At 37.3% G+C, this 26,069-nt stretch overlaps 1 protein-coding gene across 1 annotated transcript; it reads right to left on the reverse strand.

Annotated features, from left to right (window-relative positions):
* Nucleotides 1-20,332: 20,332 nt before the first annotated feature.
* On the reverse strand, nucleotides 20,333-25,396 carry LOC121239221 (beta-glucosidase BoGH3B-like). The gene is made up of 9 exons (XM_041136397.1): nucleotides 24,734-25,396; nucleotides 24,375-24,579; nucleotides 23,761-23,851; nucleotides 23,515-23,660; nucleotides 21,912-22,155; nucleotides 21,720-21,824; nucleotides 21,439-21,621; nucleotides 21,133-21,337; nucleotides 20,333-21,026 (listed from the first exon to the last, which is right to left on the reverse strand). The coding sequence occupies exons 1-9, from the start codon at nucleotides 24,951-24,953 to the stop codon at nucleotides 20,542-20,544; spliced, it is 1,884 nt and encodes a 627-aa protein (XP_040992331.1). The 5' UTR covers nucleotides 24,954-25,396; the 3' UTR covers nucleotides 20,333-20,541.
* Between the last annotated feature and the right edge of the window lie 673 nt (nucleotides 25,397-26,069).

The raw sequence follows: 26,069 nt of genomic DNA on the forward strand, positions 1-26,069 counted from the left end.
TGAGTTTACAAGCCTTGTAGAAGCCCTTCCTTCTTTGTTCCGGCTAGCCATAGAGGGGAGCTGAGAAGAAGCCATTGGCTAGGTTGTTAAGAGTTTATCAGGTTTTTTCAAAGAGGTTTGATCGTTTCTTTCTCGCCTTTTACTCTTTTTTTCTTTCCATCTCCCTTTTTCTTAGTCTTTCCTTTATGTCGCCAGGGTACTTCTCAGCTTGCAGCTTTTATCATGGATGATCAGGAGGCAGCCGTTCAGGAGAGGCTACACTATGCTCGCGATGAAAGGGAAGCGAGGGAACAATTGAAGTGCGAACTCCAGAGGACGATACTCGACCTATCGAATGAGTGCAAAAGGGCAAAGAAGCTGGAGCACCGCTGAAGGAACCTTAAGCAAAAGTGGGAAGAGCAGAAAACCCGATTGGAACGTCTTAACTAAAGTCTTCAGGGTGACTTATCCCGAGCAAGGGTGGAGAAGGACCGGCTGGGGCAACTAAACCAAAGTCTTCAGGATGCCACCCTCTCCCTACAAGGGTAGCTGAAGTGGTTCTCGAGGCTTCACAACAAGGCGTGGGGGCATGGGGTGTGGGGTTGTCGAGGGCCACAGATCAAAGCGGGCATTCCTTTTGGAGAGTCCGGAGTTGTGTTCAAGATCTTTCACCAAGTACTTTCAATGGCTTGTGATTGCCAAAATTCCCACCAATGAGGCATCCTTTCAAACCAACCGTGACCTGGGAATGAAAGAGATGCTGAATGCTTTCCCTAGTCCAGTCGCACCTACACCGGCATTTGTGGAGCCGGCCAACCTTACTTCTGCTGCCGCTGAGACTGGTGCTCCTGGCACCGAGGCTTAAAGATTTTATTTGTTTCTTATACTTTATTTTTTACACATGTATCCACATTTTGTCGCCCAGCGGCTTGTATATATATACATATCGACCAGTGCCCATATATTGTTTGTCATGTCTCGCCTTTGCCTCTTTTTCCCTTTTTTTTTTTTTTTGGGTGGCTGGCTTGGGAGGACCATGGTAAAGGGGTCTGTAGAGCTTCTATCTACCCTGCTGGCCGGTCACGCTACACTTGCTTATTCTCTATGGAGAGTCATTCTCATACTACGGCTATTGTTTTAATTGTTATTTGGACAGTCGTGCCCGGCTGTGCTTTTAAAGTTTCTTAGCCTACCTTGTTGGCGATCAGTTTAACGTTTTCGACTCTACTGGTTACTTAGCCTTTTAAGGTGCCTCTAATACTATATTTCTTCCTTTGCATTTTTGTTGTGCTTTGTGCAAGTTTCTGGGTTCTGAAAGTGGCCATGGATTGTTAGGCTCATCTGCCTTGTTAACTATTCATTGTCTCGGGCTAGATATTGGCTTGAGACTCAGTGAGCTTTAAGCAGTGGGAATAAATCCCTTATAGTTAACCTGATAATTCTCTTTGGGCGGGTCTAAGTAGAATTCTTCTTATTTCCTTTGACCTTGTGTTCTGTTCAAGTTCCCAGCCCACCTTGTCGCATGCTGAGTAAACGTTCGCATTTTGCATATGTGCCAATACGACGTCAGTTACGTTTTCGCATTAAATGTTGCCCCTTCGATTTCTGCATCATGGCTTTGTTTTTCACTGGCATTAATTCTTCTACACATCGTATCAGTATATATGCTCTGCAGCAGTTGTGATAATCAAGGGATTACGGCTGTCTAGAGGAACACGTGGTGATTTGTGGAGTTATGAAGCCATGGGAGGCCAAACGTCAATCCCGCCTATATAAGGACCCTTCTCCACATTTAGGAAATTCATCATACTCATTGTGTCTTTTCTCTTTTATTCTTTGACTCTTGCTCTACTGCCTGAGTTCCCGGTTCCTTTGTTTTCCTTTGCTTTTCTTCCAAAGTTCCTTTGCACATAATCTTCTATATTTCATGGCTCCAACGAAATCTTTACACCCTAGTGGGCGACAGATCCTCTGCTGGTACTCAGGCCGTTGCTGGCTATGGTGGCCTGAGTGCCAAAGGGTGGAATCGCCTGCCCTTTGTTTTTGGGGTCCCGAACCCCTTGCTCTCGTTCTTGCCCTTTTGCTTATTGTGCCTCACTTGTTCTCGCCCTTTCTCTTATGGGGCTCGACATTGAAGCCATTATCTGCAACTCGTTGCCTGCATGAAAGCATGATTTGACCGGGCTTGGTTGTAGTGGTGAATGGCTTGGTTGCTATGGTGACTGGCCTTCGTTGTAGTGGTGAATGGCTTGGTTTTCGTGGGGACCATCCTTCGTCCAATAAGCGGTTCTCAACATAGAAGTCAACTCTGAGATGCTTTTTATTCTTGGCGTTATCTTCGTCGTCATTGGAGAACAGCTTATCCTGTTGCAGATGGGTCCGAGAACAATGAGGCCTTTCGGTCCTTTTAGATTATTCCTGGCCGTTTTATGGTCTAGGTCTAGGGTCAGGTACTTAAACCTGTTTTGTTGAATATATAATCTTCATGGAGTAACTTTTTCATTGTGATCCTACGGCTTTATGATGTAACTTGCTCCTTGTAATCCTTTATAATTAATAAAACAATTTTTTGTATCCGGCTGTATGGTTTTCGCATTTTTCTCGCTATATTTCTTCTCTTTTTTTTTTTTGTTCTTCCATTTGGATTGACTAGCGCTTATTGCCTTCTGTTGTATGTCGTTGTTTCTTTTTCTTGTATTTGTTGTCTCGGTATTTGGGGAGTTTGCAACCTCGATCTATTTCTTACTTGATAATGCTTGTGCGGCCTTTTTTGCAGGACTTGGCTTTACTGCTGGAGATTCTTCTCACTTCGAGTAGTCGTAAGACTAAAACCGACACTCCATTGGGGAAAGGTCAGGCTACCTCAAATTATCCCATCCATTTTGGTTCCCCGACGAGGTAACTTCTTCGGGCTGCCATTGGGGTAGTCCGCTCCTTCTCTGTGATAAGAGTTGGGGTAAATTCTTCGGGCTACCTCAAAGGCAAGATCCGCCCTCCTCTACAGGACGGATAAGGACGCCTTTAGGCCAGCCTCTCTCTGTTGGGTCCCGCAAGGAGGTAAGTCGTTCGAGCAGCCTGTTACTAGACCCGTTCTCCCTCGTTCATATCACAAGAAAAGTAAGTATTGGGACAGGCTGATACTAATCTCACTCTTTGATGCTGCAGAGGACCAAGTAGTTTATTCGGGGGAGGGGCATGAGGCTGATCCCGCTCTCTTCTATGGGAGGCATAAGGCCACCTTTAGGTCAACATTTCCTTATAGTGTCCTGCGGGCAGGTGATTTCAGGCAGTTTGTGACTGGACTGGCACCTGCCTGTTGAAATCCGCAAGGAAGATAAGTTTTTATATTCGGGCCGCCAAAAGCTGATCCGCACTCCACCACGGGAGGGATAAGGCAGCCCTTGGGCCTGCCTTTCCCTATGGTGCCTCATGGGGATGTAATCTTGTTGATGACCTTATTGCCATAGATTTCGTTAGGCGTGCATTTTATTGTTGGCGCCTTACTTGTAATATAAAGCGTGGAGCAAATGTTTTGTATTGGCTTGAAAGATTACGTTTTCATTAAATAAAAAGGAAAGTACAAGTTAGGTGAAGAAGTGTTACAAAATTAATGGACAAGGAATCCTAGTCTGGGGTGGTCGTCGTCCATCTTTTTCCTCAAAGCTGTGCACCATCCCCCCCCTCAAAATTGACAGGGTGAGTTGTAGACGAAGGCTTGCAGCAGTTTCTTCGATGGTGCCTGGCCTATTCTGTTCTGTTAGTATCGTCCGAGGCGGGCCCCTCATCCTTCTACTTTAACTCTTGGACGTAGTATTCTCATGCTGAGACCTGCTCTCCTAGGACTTCCCCCACTCCCTGGGGAGTTGGAAACTTCATTTTGAAGTAGTAGGTCGATGTGATGGCCTTTAAGCTATTGAGGGTGGGCCTCCCGATGATGGTGTTGTATGCTAATAGAGTCTTCACTACCAGGAAGTCGACCATCACAGGGGCTACTCCCCACAAGGATGGATAGCGTGATGGTTCTCACTGTTTGGACAATATTTCCGGAAAAGCCTTTTAGGCGCAGGGGGTGGGCAAGAGCCCGGTGGGTTCAATACCCATCTTCGTGAAGGCTCCCCTAAACAGGATGCCTGAGAAGCTCCCGTTATCAATAAAGATTATGCAGGTGGTGAAGTTGGTGACAAGCATTGTGACCATTAGGGCGTCGCCGTGGAGGTACAAGACCCCTTCTTCATCACCCTCTATGAACGAGATTGCTGGAGTAAGGTCACCCCTTCGTTGATTGGCAGGATCATACTCAGCCGAGTATACCTCGTAGTATCGAGCCCGTTTGGCATTTGATTTCCTACTTAATGAGTGTAACACCCCGCATTTTTGTGTATTTTTACTAAAGGATTATTTTTATTTATTTAAAAATTTATTCTCGTATTTTAAAATTGGCTGGATTTTTAATGAGTTTATTTCTATGATTTTAATTTGGTGAAAATTATTTTTATGTGCTTTCTTAATATTTATTTATTGTTATGCATTTAAATTACTTTTAATATTTATTTAATTACTGTGGGATTTAATTATTTCAATTTGACTTTACCATTATGTTTAAATTATTTTATTTAACTTATGGTTTTAAAATCGTTTCCGTTGGATCATTTTTGTTACCCAAGTTATGAGGATTGGACCTCATTTCTTTTCCCTCTATTTTTTTTTCTTTCCTCTCCTTTTCTTTTCTCCTTCTTTTCTTTTCCTTATTTCTCCTTCGGTTTCCTTCCCGCGCGCGAGGCCCGTCCCCCCCTCCCTCTCTCTTCCATCCGTTCCTTCTACACCACCCAGCGCCGCCGTGCGTCGGCGGTGGTCGACACCGCCCAGCCCGCTACCTTCCCCAACCACCGGCGACGCTACCCCTCTGATCTCAACTCCATTCGCGCTGCCGTTAGCCACCACGAACCCACTGAAGCCGCGGCACTCTTTCCGCCACTGCGCCGCCGTCACACCACCATCGGCCACCATCTTCTCACCACATCATCATCGACCTCTTGGCAACCCATTGGACCCAACCCCAGCTCCGATCCGCCACCGGTGAAGCTCCACCATCTACATTTTCGATTTGGATATTTTGGTCTTCTACCACCCATTGCGCCGTCACCCAGGCCAACCTTCACTATCACTAGCTTCACCGACCTCCTTAAGCCCTACCTTATCATTTTTGGGTCTTCGTTTGTCCCCGTTTGAAAGTGGGTATTTGTGACCCACGGCCACAGTGTATTTTGCACTGTTACGTTGCTCAGACGTCATTTCTTGTAGTTTCGTGATCCATCGGAAATTGCTATATAGCGGCTGTAAGTATTTCTCCAAAGAACTTTCGTAATTTAAATGTATTTTTGCACTAACCCATTTCACTGTATTTTTGGGCATGCCGGACTAAGTCCGAGGAGTTCGGGGGTCGGATGGATTTGTGATTGGAGTTGTTTACTTGGATTTAATTGGATTGGTAATTGTTGGTTTGGATATTGTGTTGGTTCATGTACATTGCATTTGGCACGCATGATCATGTTTGTAAAAGAAAACTGGGTTTTCGTGCATTGCATTCATGCTCATGTGTGATTTGAAAGGCTGTGATTTTATGTGATATTATTTTTGGGTGCGTGTGTATCACGACCCCAAGCCGAGATGGGGCATTAACTAGGTGGAGCTCCTCTGGTTACTCGGGAGCGGAATATACTGAGTAACGTCCCCTGGGTTGTCACAGGGCGACAATGGGATCGGATGAGATGGTCTCGTGCCGACTCCGTGGTCCTTCTGCTGGCGGGAACTAGAGGATGTCTGGCCACGTACGCGCTGGGCGCGGAACTGGGCATCGCTCGTTGCGTAGTGTGGGTGCTTGGCCATGTACGCGCCGGGCGCGGAACTGAGCACCGCTACGAAGCCAGGACGTGCGGATGGTCCATAGGGGAGGCCATGGTGCATATGGAATTAATGCATGGTACATATGGAATTAATGCACTATTTTCTGGAAAAATAGTGCGAGTTGGTTTTCTGGGTAAATCATTTTTTGGGAAAATGTTTTACGGATATTTTGGGCCAAAATGGGATTTTGGCGTGTGTTGAAATAATTATTTTCGGGGAAAATAATATGTTGAGTAAAATGCATATTTTTTTCATGTGCATGCATGTTAGTTGCATTTAATGCATTTTATATTACATTGTTATTTTGGGTCATACTTACTTGCGTTACCATTTTGTGGTAACGCAGATTTTGATGCAGATGAGGAGGAGGAGGGCGAGCCTGAGGAGACGGCTCTGTCGGAGGAGTGATCTGGGATCACTCGTTTGTTTATTTGAAAACTATTGTATTATATTTTTATGGATGACTGTATAACTGCTATTTAAATTTTTACTGATGTTTGATTGTAAATAAATTCTGGTACTTAGTTGACTATCCGCTGCGTTATTTTATTTGTACACTGTTGCATGTACACACACTGGCACTTCGTTGGGATGTGTGACCGTGTTGTCACCATCCTGGCGTCTCGATCCCTGTGTATTTATATAAGGGGGATCGAGGGCGCCACAATGAGATAATGCCCCCGCCGGTTATGGTTCGAATCTCCCCAAGGGGTGGCTACTACCTTGGTGGCGAATGGGGGCGACCTGGCAGTGGCTCCTTATCGCCAATTGTCGTTGAGGGCTGTTCTCTAGTCTGTTCCAATCACCTCGGTCCCAACTCCTTTCTCTCGATCTTCCCTTTCTCTCTTGCTCCTATCTTCAGGCCGGGGAATGGCAACATTTCTGCTGTTCTGCATATTCCTTCCTTCCTCTTGGGGAGAAGCAATCTTCAGTATTGTGTGAGGTGGACCGATGGTACATTTAGTAGTAACGGCGCATTGTTCCCCGATCGTCTTCCTATTGTATGGCGAACGTGGGTCTTGGTGGGACTTCCTCTCGCCGCTTCTCCTGGGAGCCCTTCTCCCCTTTTTCATAAGGCTTGGTCTTGGTTGGAGCCTTCTCCTTCCTCTTTGTGCGCTCTACTTCCTTCTTTCGTGGCTCCGCCAATGCTCAGAGAGTGTCTTCCACATTGATGAAATTTTCGACCTGGTCCATGAATTCTCACATTATCACAAGAGTCCACCTGACTAGCTCTACCAGAAACTGGGAGCGTGGCAAGACCCCCCCAGGAGCGCCGCCAATCGTCGATAGTCATGCGCTCTTTGTTAAACCAGGCTAAATAGGACTTCAAGCTTTCGTCCTCAATTTTTTTTATAGTGAGGAGGTACACAGCCGGACGCTGCCTCCTCTGGCTAGACATGAACTGAGTTAGGAACAGCTGGCCAGCTCGCTGAAGCTGTCCACCAATCCAGGTGCTAGTGACCTAAACCATACGCGTGCTAACCTTTTTAGGGTGAGTGGAAATGCCCTACAAGCTATTTCCTTGGGGAAGCCTTGCAACGTCATGTGAGCTTTGAAAGTTTCCAGGTGCTCAAGGGGGTCCCTTCCTCCATCATACATCTCCATAGTGGAGACTCTAAACTTTGGTGGCAAAGGCACTTCCATTACTTCTTCAGTATAAGGTAGACTCGTGCTCGTGAGCAATTGGTCCACTGTTGACGATGTACCTACTTTCCTTGCTATCTTCTCATATTTCCCTTTGAGGCTACGTAGATCGTCCTGCATGTTTTTCTGCTCTTCATCCTTGTTGAGTCCTGCATGCGATCCTACGTACTCAGTGTTACTAGATCCCGCCCTATCATCTTGCTCTTGTTGTGGTTTTTTGAGTTCCTCGTTCTCTTTGCGAAGTGTCTATACTTCACCAGTTAGTTTCATCACCCACTCCTCCATGATTTTCAACCTTACTTCCATGGCGTCTCTCATATCTCTCCTGAGTTGTTCGGAACAGGTTGTCACAAGCATGAGAATAACACACAAGATCATTACGATCTCACAGATGGCGCCACTATTAATGCTGTGTTTCGCACACCTTTGGGCCAAGCTCAAACAACTTAAGTTTTTGAAAACGGATCATGCACAAGGTAGAAAAGACTATAGCTTTGATAGGGCAGCCTTGAGGCCGGGTAACCTCCGATGCCAAAGTTAGTAATATTCTTGAAGGGTAGCAAATAAGCAAGAGAGTTTAGGGATCAGAGAGAGTATTCTCGTACCTAGGATATGCTATTTATACTACAAGTCTGAGGAGTAGATCATACCCGCTTTCATGGAGTTCGTATTCCCTATACTGTTCTTTTTGTCAGAGTTTTTAAATGCGATGTGCCTCTGCGACGGCGTCATTAATGTGGCGTGTTGTCCAGGTGGCGGAACCATTAATGCAGCATAGTTCTCCAACCTCCTCCTCCCAGTCTGTCTTCCCTCTGGTTCGTTCATGCCTTCTCTGTCAATAGTTCAACAATTCCTTGTATATCATGCATGTTGTGTGGGCAGGCACTCAAGGACTGGACACTGTGCAAGAGATCCTCATATCGACAAGTCTCATCCCCTGCAACACCATCCCTCCTATAGGTCATGTACAGAGGAGCCTCCTAATGGGCCAAGTTAATGGCTTTCTGCTCCGGACCGAGCTTGATAGGGCCTCTTAGGCATTGTGGGGAAAATCCCCTTACAACATGTATATCCTTTATATATAATTATTGCAGGCCCTTATGTATATCATTTACAACATGTCATACTTATTAACTAGTCACAGACCTTTATAATTTCATGAATGATTTATATATCTTATTAGAACTAATATATATAATTGTTTAATTTTAATTTTTAAATAATTATATATATTGCAGCTTCCTAGACCTTCCTAATGGTCTCACCTTTGTGATTGACAATCAAACAAGATTTGAGAATCTTTTTGTTTAAATCTCAATCACAATCTACAAAATGTGTTGTAAAAAATGTATAATTAGACTTTTAGACCGATATCCATGTATCAGTTATGAGACAAACTCTTTAACCCTTCAATTGATTTCTCAAAAATTCTCTATATATAGTTTAATAATATCATTCACCACCGTGTAGTGAAAATGAATGTTAAACCTTGGTTTCAAGTATTTAGAATATGCGTGTAATCCTCCACCCTTCACAAACCAAAAAGGTAGCTTGTCTACTATGATCATACAAGGTAGGTGTCTCCTACATTCCTCTGGATCATACATACTCTTTCAATGTTCCCCCTCCCCTCCCCAACTACTTTCATCCGCCATTTTTTTTAGTCTGATATCTAGTCTAGACTAACTTTTTTCTTGTAAAAATGTCTAATTGAACTCTTTCTACATTGTTCTTCTAAGTGGACCTTCAATTGGGATGTACCATGTCTTTTTTAGTAACATTCATATACTTTACCACAATAGTTACACTTAGGTTGGGGGTTATTGGGGTCATCACTCTCTATTTTAGTGAAATGAGACCACACAACTAAAACATGTTTCTTACTTGGTGGACCCATGGGTATAGGAGTAGGAGTTGGTGTATGGGTAGTGGTAGTGGTAGGAGTATGGGTAGGGGTAGAGGTAGGGGTAGGGGTAGGGGTAGGGATTTGGGTAGAGTAGGAGAGCTAGCACTAATGCTAGTATTTGGGTTTGACTCACTATCCATTCCCATTGACTCACGAAAACATGACATTATGCAAAAATCACACAATAATTAAATCATACAATTATGAACATCACAACATATCGAAACTCCAAAATAGATTAGGTTTTACCCCTAACATAATTAAAGGTTTCAAATTGAAACCCTAAACTAATCTAGGGTTTCAATCTGAAACTCTAAATTTACATACACAAAATTGAAAATACAATCACAAATTCATACAAATCACAATCTCATCCTCCAAATCCATTGATCATTCCCATCCTCCATAGTCCAATCCAATGAATCCAATGAAAAACTCAAAAAAAAAAAAACGCTCAAGATACTTACAGAACATAGGAGAACTTGAGAGAGGTGCTCGGAGAAAGAGTTGGCTACAGACGGCGATAGGCGATTGCATGAGGGTGCAAGAGTGAGAGAGAGAGGTAGAGAGATTCGAGTCTTCGAGAGAATTAGAGAGCTGAGAATGAGAGAGGTATGAGTCGAGAGGGGGAATTTTAGGGATTTATTAAAACGACGCCGATTTGAGGATACCCAAAATGGTGTCATTTTAATATAAGTTTTTCTTTTATATTATATATGTGTGTGTAGCGGAGTAAAGTAGGTGAGCTTGGGCCCGCTCACTTGCCCAAATGCAAGTGGATTACCCATTGGCATGCATCTGGCAAACGGTGCCCCGCCCCACCCAAGCGAGGGTCGAAAATGGTGGGGTGGGGGCGAAGCCCCGCCGCACATGTCTCGATATTGAGAAAGTACATCCCTGATCCGTCAGATGTATTGGAGTATGCACCACTACAGGTTTGAGACGATCTCACTTATGAGGAGACATCGACAGAGATCTTGAGATCTTGGAATGGAGAGAAAAAATCCTCAAAAAGACTATTTTGATGGTGAGTGTGCAATAGAACAACAACTTGAAGCGATGGGCCACATGGGAGTGTGAGAAAGACACGAGGGACAAGTACCCTTTTCTTTTCGATCGAGGTACATTCTAATCTTGATAAAGATATCCTATAAGGGGAGGAGATTGTATCCTCGACTTGTTTTAGGTATTTTGTGCATTTTTTTTATATTATTTCATGTTTGAATCTAAGTTGTTATTATATACTAGTTAATTAATTGGGTATTGGTTTTAGGAAGCCTAGCTCAAGTTTGGATAATTTATTAGGATTTAATTATTTTATTGAGGTTAAATAAGAAAGGATTGTATTAGAGATGGATTTGGGATAGGTTAGTAATCCAATACCCAAGAGTCAAGCCCATTATATAGGTACACGGAACCAAGACTAAGAACCATAGAAGCATGGCCCAAACCATGAACCACCCGCACATGAGAACCCATGACCCGATTGCCCTAGACCCGACTAGGCCAACTACACATATAAACCCTAGGTGCCGCAAAACCTCAAGCATGTGTGTCCCACCACCTTAACCCTAGGTTTTTTGTGTGCAGTAGCTTCCTTTATGTAGTCCAACCCTTCCACTGTGTCGCAATCATGTACCACCAACCTCAAGCCCTTCATAAGCTATTGATAGCCCTAGGTAAGTCTTAGTCTGCCACATGCACACCCATTCACATACACACATGCACTTGGCGACCCATCACCACCACCCACACAACACTTGTTCCTCACAATTGGCTCTATATGCTGCAAACACAAAGGACCCCTTGAAACCTGCCTAGCACCAGCGTTGAGCCGCCACGCCCTAGTGCAACATCACCAACCAATGAGCCCTTTGTTTGGCCTATACATTGGTGCCAACACCCTGCACTCTTGGCAAGGACATCTCTTGCATGAATTTCCTTCATTAAAATGCCTATAATCATGTCCAAAAAATGGGTCATAGATGAATGAACCGAGTGGAATAGAGTATGCATGAGCTCAGAGCAAAACCGAATAGGCCGAAAGTGGTTGATGTTGATAGGCATGCAACCCTAATTTATATTACTAGTTTGATGATTGTAAAGCATAGTGGTATGGTGATCATGAACTTGGAGGTAGATTAAATTAAGTGAGAGGTGAATAGGTGAGAAAGAGGATTTCGGTATTAGGTGGTGCAAACTAGGTTATTGTTATGCTAAGAGGTTAAGAGAAGGTTTTAGAGGTACGAGGGTAGAAGCTTTAGTGAGGTTACAAGTGGATACAAAGAGTTGGATATGAGTCTAAGGTATTGTAACTAGGGGATGTGGACCACTTGAGGTTTCGGGTAGTAAAGTTGGAAGCAGGGCCGGCTCAATAGATTTTGAGGCCTAAGGCGATAAGTTAAAACGGGGCCTTTTTCTTATATCAAATTAATTAAGTTATATCTAAATATATTTTTATTTAAAAATTATTCTTCTTGCTTTTTGAGATGCAAAATTATTAACTAAATTTTTATATTCAAGTTCTTATAATATCTCCTTCTCAATTGATAATATGGCTAGTCCATTTAATTTTTCCTGCGACATTATTGATCTTAAATAAGATTTTATCAATTTTAATTTTGAAAAACTTCCTTTTGCATAAGCAAGAGTAATAGGTATTGTCAATAAAATTCTGTAAGCGATACATGCATTTGGAAAAGAATCAAGTCTTTTTATATAATTTAATATATTAATAGGAGTGCTTTCTACTACTGGTAAAATTTCTTTTAAAACTTTTAGTTCAGAAAATAAATCTAAACCATCAATATCATATTTCAAAAAGCTTTCAAGACTAATACAATTTTTTTGCAAACTACCATCATCAAGTGATTTCAATTTATTGATATCAAATAGAAAACCAAAAATATTTTCATATATTTGAAATTGTTCAAACCTATTTTGAATTGAAGAAATTGCTTGATCTACTATAAATAAGAAATAATTAATTCTAAAAGATTCATCAGCAGATTGTGTTATCTCTTCATTGACATTTTCATCAAACTGTTTTTTTATAAATTATTTGTTTTGCTCTAAATACAGGTTCTATTTCCATACTAATTGCAATCTCTTTCAATGAAATCATAGCAGATTTAAATCCATTTTCTCTATAATCTTGAAAAAAAGAAATAAGGCCTTTTAACTGATCAATCGCAACATCTATATGCATATCTTTACATTGCAGACTTTTACTTACAGTATTGACCGCAAATAATATATCATACCATATAGTCATGCCTAATATAAATTCAAAGTTCTCAATTTCATATGCTACTAAACAATTAGCTTCACTTTTTGTTTTAGGATCTTCAGTTATTTTTGCTAGTTGCAATAAAACTTCTCTTATTTGTGGAGTTTGGAATTTTATTGCTTTGATACTTTCAATTCGACTTTTCCATTGTGTTTGTGAAAGTGGCTTAAGAGTTAGAATTGACACATTATCTTGTAAAATTTTCCATCGCTTTGTTGATGAAGAAAACAAAGAATAAATACGTTGGACTATTTCAAAAAATAATATAGTTTTAGGACAAGAATTAGCCATGTCACATATAACAAGATTAAGATTATGACAACCACATGGCATGTAAAATGCTTTGGGGTTTATATCAAGCAATCTTCTTTGCACCCCTTGCTCTTTTCCTTTCATATTAGACCCATTATCATAACCTTGTCCTCAAACATTATTAATATCAAGTTCAAGACTTTTTATTGCATCTAATAATTCATTGAGAATACATTTTTCACTTGTATCATCTACTTTAATAAATTCTAAAAATGTTCATCTATTTTTATTGAGCTTGTTGAAATATTAACACATCTTAGTATGAGAGACATTTGTTCTTGATGACTTGCATCTAGGGTACAATCAAGTATAATTGAAAAATATTTTGCTTCCTTTATTTTTTTAATAATATGGTTTTTAATTTCAGTTGCTAGCAAGTGTATTAATTCATTTTGTATATTATGCCCAAGATAATGATTATGAATTTCACCATCTTGATTACATCGAATGTGTTCTTGCATTACTGGATCAAACTCAAAAATCATTTCAATTAGACTTAAAAAATTTCCATTATTTTCTTGGTAGATATTTTCATTTTGTCCTCAAAATGGTAAATTATTTTTATCAAGGGTTTTTACTACAGCAACAATTCTCAATAACACTTTTTTTCCAATGATCTTTTTCTTTGTTAATTTGTTCTTGGACTTTTTTGTCAATTGTTTTATTTCTTAACAATCTCATTTCTAAATCAAGTCAAGCAGTAATGTTAATAATATGCTCATTGGTTGTTTCATGGCTTTTAAGCTTAGCACAAAGATTTTTTCAGTCATCGGTTCCTTCATTAGCTAGTTGGCTTATACTAAGTTTTGAATTAAACAACTTGCAACAAAAGCAGAATACTCTATTCAAGTCTTTTGAATATACTAGCCATTTTTCTATCATGTTTCTCCCCGTTTGATAAGTTTCGTATATAATATGTAGTAAAAAAATGTCTAGAATTCACATCCTTAAGAAAGTTTATATCTCTATATCTAATTGGACCCTCTTCTCCTAATAAATCTCTTAAATTTGTATCAACATATTTTCATTGAGCTGGGTCATAAATATTTGAAGGAATAAAATCAGATATGTCCTCAGTATTTTTATTTTCTTCTGTACTTTTCCCAAATTCTCCATCAATAATTGTAGCAGTACATGCTTGAGCACTATACTCAGATCCCTTTTGTTGGGTTTGTTGTGTTGTTTCATTATCTCCATATCCATTTTGTTGTATTTCTTGATTTATTTTGTCATCTTGTGGTCCTATTTGGTGTGTTTCTTGATCATCTACAAATGTTTCACCTAAATTTTCTACTATATTTTGTTTATTGGTAGTAACAAATTTATTTAAAGATCCTTTTTGAGATTTAATCAATTTTTCTATTCTTCTCTTTTTTTTAAGTTTTTCATATCCATATGCATATTTTTTATTAGACATATTTCTAGTAGAAAAGAACAATATCCACTATATAAAATCTTACTATGGTTATGAATATTCTAGAAAAAATAAATATTAATATAAAACAATAGAACCTGATTTAGCAAACAAGATCCACTTTTATATAACAAATTACCTTCACTTTTACATAAAATTGTTAACCTGCACAATAAAATAAAATATCTTAACGTTAATATCCAAAATCAACAAATAAATTATAGACTAAAAAAATAAAAATTAAAAGAATAAAAATTTGAAAAATGATTCATAGGTGCCCTGGCCCATGGGCCATGCAAATTGTGAAGCATTGATTAATTGAAGGAAAAAAAAAAAAAACCAAGGGACATGGTCCCATGGATGTTCTGGAAAATTCTTCCAAACAATAATATTGACGTGGCTGTTTTATTGCCACATACATTCACAGATTCATTCACCGCATATATAATATAGATAAAATAAACACTCACTTTATATACAAATGTGAAATGGCAGCTTAAGACTTAGATTAATTAGCAATTGAGTTTCATTTACCTTTCAAAATACAGACTACACAGCAGAGTTGCCCAACGTTTGGCGGTGCGATTGGAGACAATGGAGAGGCTGCCAGTGCATACGAGCAAGATGGGCATGGACGCAAGAGAGAGATTAGAGAATGGAGAGTGAAATGCAAAAAGTATGAAATAAGATTTGTTGATTTCAGGTATAAAAGCACAGTTTTTGAGATGTTTTGTTGGATTTTTTTGGATTTCGTAGAGGTAGATTGAAACTATTAAATTACAGTCATTATTGTGAGTTTTGGCTTTCCTAAGAGAAGTTGCAGTGTTTGTAATTCAATAGAAATTTATATTTTCTTTCTATAATTATTAGCATTTTTTTTACCGTTGGCTTGTTTATTTTAGACATGAATTTTTAATTTCTTTATTTAGTATAAATATTTTTTTAAAAAAAGTTTTTTTACTTAATTATTTTTTTAGTATTTTTTTTAGGCCTTCTTTCACTATGGGGCCTTAGGTAACCGCCTAACTTGCCTTATAGGAGAGCCGCCCTGGTTGGAAGGTTAAGTTTTGGTCATTAGGGTTGGAGAGTGAAGTTTTGGAAACTAGGGTTTCATTGTATTATGTGAATGACTCTAGGTCAAATAAGGTTGAAATTTTGAAGGTCTTATGTTATGATTCTAGTGTATGAAGAGAAGAGTGCAAACCATAAGGAATAGATTAAAGGTTATACCTATAACTTGGGTTGAGCTCCGAAGGACTTGGGCACACGGTTCATCCTTTGGACCTAGTTGCATGATGCTTGCGTCAACTTTTTTTTTTTTTCCTTTTAGATAAAGAGATGTTTATCTGACAACATGAATGTTTATAGGTTCTATTTAATGTTTGATGACACGTAGCATTAGCTTACCTTACACAATAATTGAGGTAAATGACTATGATCACTGGCAGTACACCTAGTGATAACTATCGAGATAAATGATCTACCATAACCTAGGTGAGAATGCTGCAGCACATGAAATAAAAATTTTAGAATGAGATCTATTTCCAAACATGCATTTAAAAAAACTCATAACTTCCTTTTTTTAGATATTTTTACCAAACAAAAAATGAATTAGTCACTTACACGATCTTAGTTAAAAATAAAAAATAAAAAAATAAAAAAAAAAGTGCCACATTACAAACTTGAAAGAGTTCTTCTACAGTTACCGAAGTTTTGTCCTGAAGATTTGTTCCAACTGACGTGTCTTGCCACATGGCATGTCACGTAATTTATTTAATTAAAAAAAATGAAAATTGATCTGTGCGTGTTACTGAAATCAATTGACCCCCGAAAACCGAACCCATTTTTGCAGAGTGACCCCCGAAACCCATACCGACGGTATCCCTCTCCCTCTCCCTCCGTTCGGCACTAGCCTCCACTTTGCGCGGTAGCAACCCAAGATTTCCGGCATCGTCTTGCAGCTCCCCTCCATCCTACCTCGCTTCCCCATGAATCCAAATGGCAAATTTTCACCTCCCCCACTGTCCTTAAACTTCACTTGCTCTGTTTTGTATTTGATGATATCAGTGACGCTATGCTTACAACTCCAACGTATTTCAGTGCAACTTGTTTTTGTACAGAGGATATTTCAATGAATTATCATGTGGATGCTTAGTTAACAAGAAACAACTGTGAAGCTAGCCTTTATTAGTTGTCTTTTGAGATAGTGTCTTTAATTAACACCTACAGTCTAGTAATATATTAGTTCTGGTAATTATGCACTGCTTGTACAGGGGCCTATCTTTCTGGTATTCAAATTTTGAGTCGTTGGCGTTGTAAGGACTGGACGGTGGATTCATGGACAGGAGGGAGGGAGAAAGTCGCAAGAGGGGATTTCGTTTTTCATGGACGGGAGGGAGGGAGGGAGGGAGGCGAAAGAGGATTTGGTTTTTTGTTTTTAAATTCAACTTGGTTTTTTCGTAATTAAGGGAGCCATGTGGGTCCGGCCACGCCATTCGGGATGCAAGTTTGGGACATTTCTTCGGGGGCTCTAGCGTTTCTCAACTTGAAAACGTCACTTGGCAATGGCAAACCACCTTTGGACATTTTTAAATCAAAAATTTTATTCATCATTTTCGCATACTATATTTTTTTATTTATTTTTTTTTTTTTACCAAATATGTGATATATGAATGATAAATAGAAAATTTTAATAAATTTAAAAAAAATAAAATCAAAAAATAATAATAAAAAGTGTGGTGTGTAGAATGATAAGTAGAAAAACTATTTTTTAAATTAATCATTATAATTTTTTCAAACTTTGAAATAAAAAATAATTCAACTTTTTCAAATCTTCAAACAAAAATAATATTATAAACCTATATTCTAACAATATTTTAACTTTATAATATTTTTTATTCAAATTTTTCTCTAATTTTTCCTAAAATTTAAAAAATACTTAATTCAAAATATTTCACTATTATTCACAAATTATTTTACTATTATTCATAAAATTCTCATCTCATCTCACCTTCAAATGAGCCCTTAAATCTCTTTCTCGCACTACCTGATTGGTCTAAATCTACCCACTCACACAATGCTTTCATTGCATCGTTAATAAATTTGGAGAAAAAAATATATACCTATTTTTTAATACGTTTTAATGGCATAAAAAGATCATAAATACAGATTATTAGTGCATATTTGAGATTACCGTAGAAAATATAATTTATAGTTTTAGGAATTATGGTTTATAGCTTACATAATAAGTTTTACTATTAAAAAGTTATTTACTATTTAGTAACTATATATTTAAAAGTTTTGTTACTCATTATTCCTACAAACCACACATCACACTTAAATTAATTTTTTTTTAATTTTTATTTTATTCTTTCTAAACTAATTGGGTTCTTTTATTCATTATCCATACCAACATATTTGATAAAAAAAAAATTAAAAAAATTATGTGTAATGTGTGGTGTAAGGATGATGAGTAAAATTTTTCTATATTTAAAACACTTTCAAATATGTTACGTTTGGTTGGAAACAAATTAAAAAAATGCTTTCTGATGTAGAAATTATAGTTATTTGGATTTTTAAATACTATGATCATATCATTGAAAGTTCGAAAGTTATAATTATTTGAAAATTATATAAGTATTTTCATCCATTAACAATCTTTTAAAATTCGAATTAAGTTTTGCATTATTCAGAAAAGCACGTTTGAGGAAAAGCATCAAAACATACATTTTAGCTTATTTGATATTATAAGTACTTTAACATTTAATATCCAAACAACTTAATTTTTTCATTAAAGAGTTTTTAAGACTATTTAAGCACTTTTAAGACTCCTGCCGCAACCCTAAATAGGCCCTTAGGTAATAATTTCTACTATTAAAAAATTATTTACTGTTTAGTAACTATATATTTAAAACGCTTTCAAACATGTTATATTTATTTGGAAACAAATTAAAAAGTGTTTTATGAGGTAGAAATGACGATTATGTAATTTTTTTTTTAAGATTATGAGTATATCCTTTAAAGTTTGAAGATTATAATTATCTAAAAATTGAATGGGTATTTTCGTCCATTGACAGTTTTTTTAAAATTCGAATTACGTTCTGCATTATTCGGAAAAACGTGTTTGGAAAAAAATATCAAAATGATGATTTTTTTCAAATGTACTTTTTGGCTAATTTGAGATTAAAAATGCTTTAATATGTAATACCCAAACAACATAATTTTTCTATTAAATAAATTTTAAGATTATTTAAGCAGTTTTTAGATTTCCTAATGCAACCCCAAACAGAATAGAGTAATGATATATCCACAACATTTTGTACAACACATTGTACAACAATGTGTTAAATGAGGGGTATTTTTGTAAAACATCTTGTAAAAATAACATAATTTTACAAAAATACCACTCATTTAATACATTGTTGTACAATGTGTTATACAAAATGTTGTGGAGAAATCATTTTCCTTGCATAATATGAGTTTAAATTCATCTATATTGACTTATCCATATCCATATATTTAGCTAGCTATAAATAGTACTTATTTAAATTTGAAGAACTACTATTCACTCCATAAAATATATTTTAATCATTATTTCTCTTTCATCTCTCTCTCATAATCCTTTCATCTTCTCACTCTTTCAATAATATAAAAAATCTTCACATGCACATTTATTTTATTATTATTATATATTATATATATTTTTTTATTTTTAATATAATATAAGCCTAAATTATTTTTTTTATTATTACAATTGTATTATTAATGTCAAATGTATGTAGTGGATGCTAATTGCAAAATATATATATAAAAAATTGATTTTAAACAAAATAATAATAATAATAAAATAATTTTTATTTTGTCTCAAATATGCATAAGTCAATGTGAAAATTTTGCTTGAATGGCAAAATGGATATGCAAAAAAAATGATTTTACATATGTATATGCGTATGCATAGACCAATATTAATTAACATGATTTGGGGAGCCAAAGGGTACTACAGGATGTGTAAAAGTGTAATCTTTCAAAACATTAACATAGGTAGCAGCTGTAAGTGAAGAAGAACCCTCGTATTTTTCAAAAAATATTTTTGTAATATTTATTTACGTTTAGATTATAAAATTTATTTTTATGACTATATCGAGCTAAATTATCAAATAAGGTTAAAGATAAACTTCATTGAAGATTTTTTTCTCAATTATTTTTGCGTCTAATGAATACATACATGTTCTTGCTTGAACATCAAATGGATGGAGATATTATTATAGAGATATGAGTCCAATCATGTTTTTTCATAATCTAGAATAATCTTAGTTAATTGAATGCAAGGTTCATACTTAGGTTAAAAATAAAATCAAGTCATTAGTGTTAAAAAATGGTTATAAAAATAATATCTTCTATGATTGATTTCTTGATAATCATATTAAAGTTTGGAAAAAATCGATTATCATATAAATATTACTGTGAATTAGTAAAGATTTCATAACGAGTATAATTAAAATATATTTTGCCATGTCGCACACATGTAGTATAAGTGAAGTTTCACAACAATTCTATTCGTTTCATTCCATTCATTTCCATTGTATTTTCTTTATTATTTCATTCATTCCATTCATTTATAAACTTACAAACAGAGCCATTATTCAGAAGAGAAGTGCTACCCACAATGAGATCTCACAAAAATAAATTTACAAACTGACATAATTTCATATGATACGTTAAGTCAACTTTACAATAAAAGCAATATTACAATCTAACGTACCACATTAAATCACGTCAGTTTGTGAGTTGACTTTTGTGAAAACTCTATGGTTAAAAACAGTTTTCCATTCAAAATATTGCCAGATATTTTCCCAGACCACCCCGATTTATATTCCATCACCAATTCCTAAATATTCAAGTCTTCAATTCAAATTGAGCCTGAACAACAAATCCAACTATGTTTTGGTTGCAGTCAAGCTGATACAACGGAAATAGGTTGGATTGGGTAAAAACCAACCACTACAAGAGAAGCTTGGATTAATTAAGAAAAATTGGACAGATTAAACCGTAGTTTTCTTTGTTGATAATTTCATACAGGACTTGTGAAAAATGCTAGTTGTTGGTAGCTTTAGTTGTCAAGCCAAATCCAAAAGGAAATAGAGGATCATAATGTGAATCACCAACATTCATCGGGAGCTGGTCCACTGTCTTGAACCACGTACGAGCGAGCTTGCCAGTGAATCCATAGTCACCGAACAGCATGTCAGCAACGCCTTGGCCTTCAGTTCCAGGAAGCCAAGCAGCAACAAGTGCATCAATCTTTGCCAGGTAGGGCTGGATCACAACAGGGCGGCCAGAGATCACAACCACAACGCACTTGACAGCTCCACACACATTGTTGATAGTGCTTGGCCCTGGTTCTGGTATAGTTAGATTGAAGCTATCGCCATACATTTCTGCATACGAGGGCTCACCCACAACAACAATGGCGACTGAAAATTTGTTGGACTTGATAAATCCAGCATCAGGGTTCTCACTGTAGACGACCTGGGTAGTAGGATCAACGGTATTTTTCACAGCATTCAGGATTGTCGTACCTGTTTATGCAAATGCAAATAGCTTCTCAAACGGACTGGTCAAAAATTTTACTTCTGTCAAAAAACACAGAAGCATGCTTAATGTATAGATATTTACAAATCGTACCGATAGTGAGATCATTGCCACTACGACCCTGCCACTCAAGCGTCCAGCCTCCGCATTGATAGCCCAAGTTGTCAGCATGACTTCCTGCAACTAGTATCTTTAGCGTTTTCTTGGGGAGGGGAAGCAAGGGCTTGTCAGCAGATTTTCCATTCTTTAATAGTACAAGTGATTTTCGTACAGCCTCCCTTGCCAATTCTCTATGTTCCTGCCCAAATGAGACTTTTCATTTTAGGACACCAAAGGATTTGACAAAACACAGATGAAGAGTATTCAAGTCATCTTAAGACAATAAATCTGAGAACAGACCTTATTACCGAGTTGGCTGACAAGACTGAGATCAGCTAGTGGATTCTCAAAGAGTCCCATGACAAATTTAACCCTCAAGATTCTCTTCACAGCATCATCGATCCTGCTCATTGGGATAATATTGTTCTTCACCTGATTGGTTAGCTCGTCAATGAACTCTCTAAAGTTATATGGGACCATGATCTGCAAAAATAAGTAAACATTTGAGAATAAAAAAAGAAAAACATATATCCTCCTCACATGCTTGAGATCAAAGAACATAATACTAAATGTTGACTAACCATGTCAATTCCAGCACTAACTCCAGCTTGAACAGAGTATGAATAGTTAGCATGAGGAGGGGAGGTAATCCTGTCAATACCCTGCCAATCTGATATGACAAAACCCTGAAACACAACCATTTGCACCTTCAATGTTTCATATCAACTGACCAATTTGACAACCAAACTAAGTGTCGAATTGGTTTTTGTTACCTTGAACTTTAGTTTTCCCTTTAGGAAACCAGAGACAAGATCACCATTAGCATGCATCTTCTTCCCATTCCAGCTTGAGTACGATATCATGACTGTTGCAACACCCTTGCTGATGGAGTTAATGTAAGCAGGCATGTGAATACTGAACAATCCATTTCCATTGATCACAGTATTATTCTCATCAATGCCTTTGATTGTGCCACCATCTCCCACAAAGTGCTTGGCACAGGCCGCAACCTTTTGTCTAGCCATAGTAAATAAATCAAGTGAAATTGTTACAGCCAGGTTTCAAATTTCAGTTCATTTCATATGCTCAACAAAGAACCGGGTAACATGATAATTTAGAAAGGTAATCTAGCACTGGAATGGTTTTGTGAGGTATTATTCTCAGCTGCTATCATCATCTAAAGAACTAGTCAAAAGATGACGATTCAATCTTTCCTCAAACGATGCTTGTAGCAACACAAAGGGCAAACTGGTCCTTCGATAAGAACAAAGTCAAGCTCTTGCTTTGCAAGCATACCAAGGTTTTGGGAAAAATGTGCAATATTACCAAACAGCTATCCCAACATTTAGACTGAACTAGGCAACGCCTCTCATGAAGCCAAATAAACAATGTAGGAGCATGGGAAGTTCTTAGGGGACCTAACTTTATGTTTTAGTTTATTTTAGGAGCACAGGACCACATAGACCCACCACTTGTCTAGACCAGCTAAAAAGAGTCCAAAAGAAGGAGCGTACTTATGAAACTGAAAGTCAGAAAGTATCCATATCCAATAATGCAAGCTATACTATTTTTTTCATTTGAGCTTGATATTTAGAGAAGCATTGTCCACCACTGGAATGAGACATAAAATTTTCCCAAAGAAACTATTCATGCATAACATGAAAGTGTGAAATCACTATTTGTCTCAAAAGCTTAAGCTGATGGGAAGAGGTAGATTTTATTATTTATCCTATATGTTAACACTCACTCTCACATGTGAGCCAGACTCTCCCTCAATAGATGACCCAACATATGGAATATTTAATTAAATAGGATAGAGTGTAGAGTCAGGGTTCAAACTCAGAACCTCTACTCTGATACCATGTGAAATCACCATTTGTCTCAAAAGCTTAAGCTGATGGGGAAGAGGTAGATTTTATTATTTATTTTATATCTTAACGGGAACAAACAGTAATATACCACAGGAAGTTTTTCAACCCTTGACAGCAACAAATTAGACGAAGCAACATTTTTTTGTTAACAATGCATGGAAGTTTCAAAAGACTTTTAAGTTATTTCCTCAAAGAATGTATAGATATGTGTTACTGGAGCTATGCATCTGGAAACGGGAGAAGAGAAATTGATCATATGAGCAAAAACAATGTAATCTTGAATGGGTATTAAAAAGTAGATCACAAGCAAGGCAAGATACAACAACAATTTTTTCTTTAAAGTTGAGTAAATTTTTAAGACATTCTGCAGTAATGGTATTCAAGTATGGTCTATTTAGGAGCTCATGCATTCGTCAAAAATTATCCAAGAACAATAACATCAGCGTCAACTAATCAACCCAGAGTAACAAAATATACAACAGCAGTTTTATCAAACAGCTCTTACTTTCCACCAACAAAGGGAACACCCTTTCGAGATTTTGCAGGGATATCTCCTTGCAAACCAGGTATGATCTCAGTCATTGCTTGAACAATTTTTGGGTCCTCACTATAACTTTCATAGCACCGACCCCATCTTGGGTCCCTGCATACCTGTTAATAAATATAGATGAAAATTGTTATAGCACAAGTCGTTAAGGTTTTTTTTTTTTTTTAGAATTTTCAAATAAAATCGTATCCAATATGTATTTACCGCAATACATGGAGCAAAAACATAAGGAATTCCTGTAGCTCTAACTTCAAGGGCCGTCGCAACTCCAATCTTCTTGATAAGTTGAGGATCCCTGAAAGAATAATATCACAATAAATCCAGATAAGTGAAACTCGGAACTACTGATTTAAAGCACATAGGAACATTTTTTTGTATATGGAACAAATGAGTTTAAAACATGGCTCAAAGAATTTCTAATAAAACCTTAATGTATCTCTGGTTCCAACCCTCTGATGTTTAATAAAACAAAATCGAGTTTTGTAATCCCAGTTCCCCAGTAATTCACTATCCAAGTCAGGATCATAACATCCTTTCTTCAACCATCGTAGACGATCATTACAAAAAACTTAACATGTAAAATCTCGAGGTAAGACTTAAAACTTAAAACTGTTAACGATTCAAAAGATCTGAAATTCTGAAATGGATTAAGCACAAAAATATTAATAATAAAATATCCATCAAACTTAAAACTTAAAACACTTCCGTTAAATGAGTTGGTGCTACGTGGAATTCAATAAAAAAGTATCTTTTCTACAACAAACACTCGGACTAAACCAAAAGGACGTGTCTGTATCAAGATGCATCTTTATACTTGCCTGGTCACTCCAAGCCCAACATTGTGGGGGAAAATAGTGGCCTTGTAAACGTTGTTATGACCGTGGACAGCATCAATCCCGTAAATCATCGGAATCCCAAGGCGGGTTGATAGAGACCCCTTTTGGATCTCATTCACCATGTTGACCCAAGTTTCGGCAGAGGCCTCCGGAGCCGGTACACTCCCTCCACCACTCAAAACACTCCCTGCCCATCACATATTGCACATACATTTATTCAAAATCGCATATTCATGTGTACAAAACGGCCAATATTGACAAATAGATCATGTACATGTACAGGTGAAGCAGAATGGGTAAAAAAAAAAAAAAATATAGATTGTTCAGTGACATTTGGTTACCAAAGAAGTACTTCTTCATCGCATCGGGCGTGGCAACGGTGCGCTCGATCTGCACCATTTGGCCAATCTTTTCGGCAAGAGTCATGCGTCTCATGAGGTCTTTGACTCTAGCGCCCAAAGGCTGTTTTGGGTCTTTGTATTTCACGTAAACTGCTTCAGTACAAGCTGCCAAGCAGCAAAATAGCATGAAACCCATCATGGGTATTGAAAATCTCCCCATCTTGGCAGACCCAAGTCGATCTTAGTTGTTTGTAACTGGAGATTGAGCAGCCAGATATCTAGGTGATACACTTAAAGGCAATAGTAATATGGAATATGTAGAGAATGCAACAGCTATAAGAGACTGATTCAATAACAAGTAATACTAATTCCCAAAAAAACACTCAAGGAGAAAGGCATAAAAATGGTAGATTGAACTGGGAAAACCACTGCCAAGAAAAAGGAAAAAGCTGAAAAACCCACTGCTGCTAATTTTGGGTTGGGCGGGGGGGGACCGACAGTGTGACAGGGATAGAATGAGACAGAGAGAGATTAAAGAGGCAAAGAAAGCTTTTGAACTCACTCGCCAAACAACAGAGATACTATAAAGTATAAACAGCCTCACCCACGTCCAACAACCAAGGGAGACAGAGGAAGTCGGAGCAGGATATATTTTTCTCTCCCTCTCCCCCTTTCCTTTATAGAGGAAGTTTCTGCAAGGATTGCTACACAACCTCCTACGCTACACATTACATATTTAAATCATAATTTTTCAAATTTTATTTTTATTAAATTAATTAATTTCTTCTGTCCATTATTCCTACCCTACATATCTAATAAAAGAAAAAAAATAAAAAGATAAAAATCAAAGTAAATATATAGTATAAAGACGATGAATAAAAATTTTCTTCTGAATTATTATTGTTTTCCTTCTATTTCAAAAATTGAGATTTTTTCCAAAAAAAAAAAAACAGAGACAATTAGTTTTGGATCGTTGCAATGGAGTCCAATGCAATGTTGTTTAAGGCTGCAAATAAATAATGTCACTCGACAAGTCACTCAAATATAAATTCGGCTCAATTCTTTTAGGTTATTTTCGATGTTAAGAATATTTCAGATCATTTGTAAATAGTAAAAAGATAATTTGTGAATAATAGTAAAATAATAATAAATAATTTGTTAATAGTAATAGATCATTTGTGAATTGTAATTAATTAGTCTGAGAATATTTGAGAATAATTATGTTTTCAAACAAACCCTAAATTAGTGATTATAGTCTAATATTAAACAACACAATTCATATAAAATTTGGCTCAATTCATATAAACTCAACATGTTACTTCATATATATTATTTT

This window comes from Juglans microcarpa x Juglans regia, chromosome 7D, assembly GCF_004785595.1.
Source record: "Juglans microcarpa x Juglans regia isolate MS1-56 chromosome 7D, Jm3101_v1.0, whole genome shotgun sequence".
Taxonomy (NCBI): domain Eukaryota; kingdom Viridiplantae; phylum Streptophyta; class Magnoliopsida; order Fagales; family Juglandaceae; genus Juglans; species Juglans microcarpa x Juglans regia.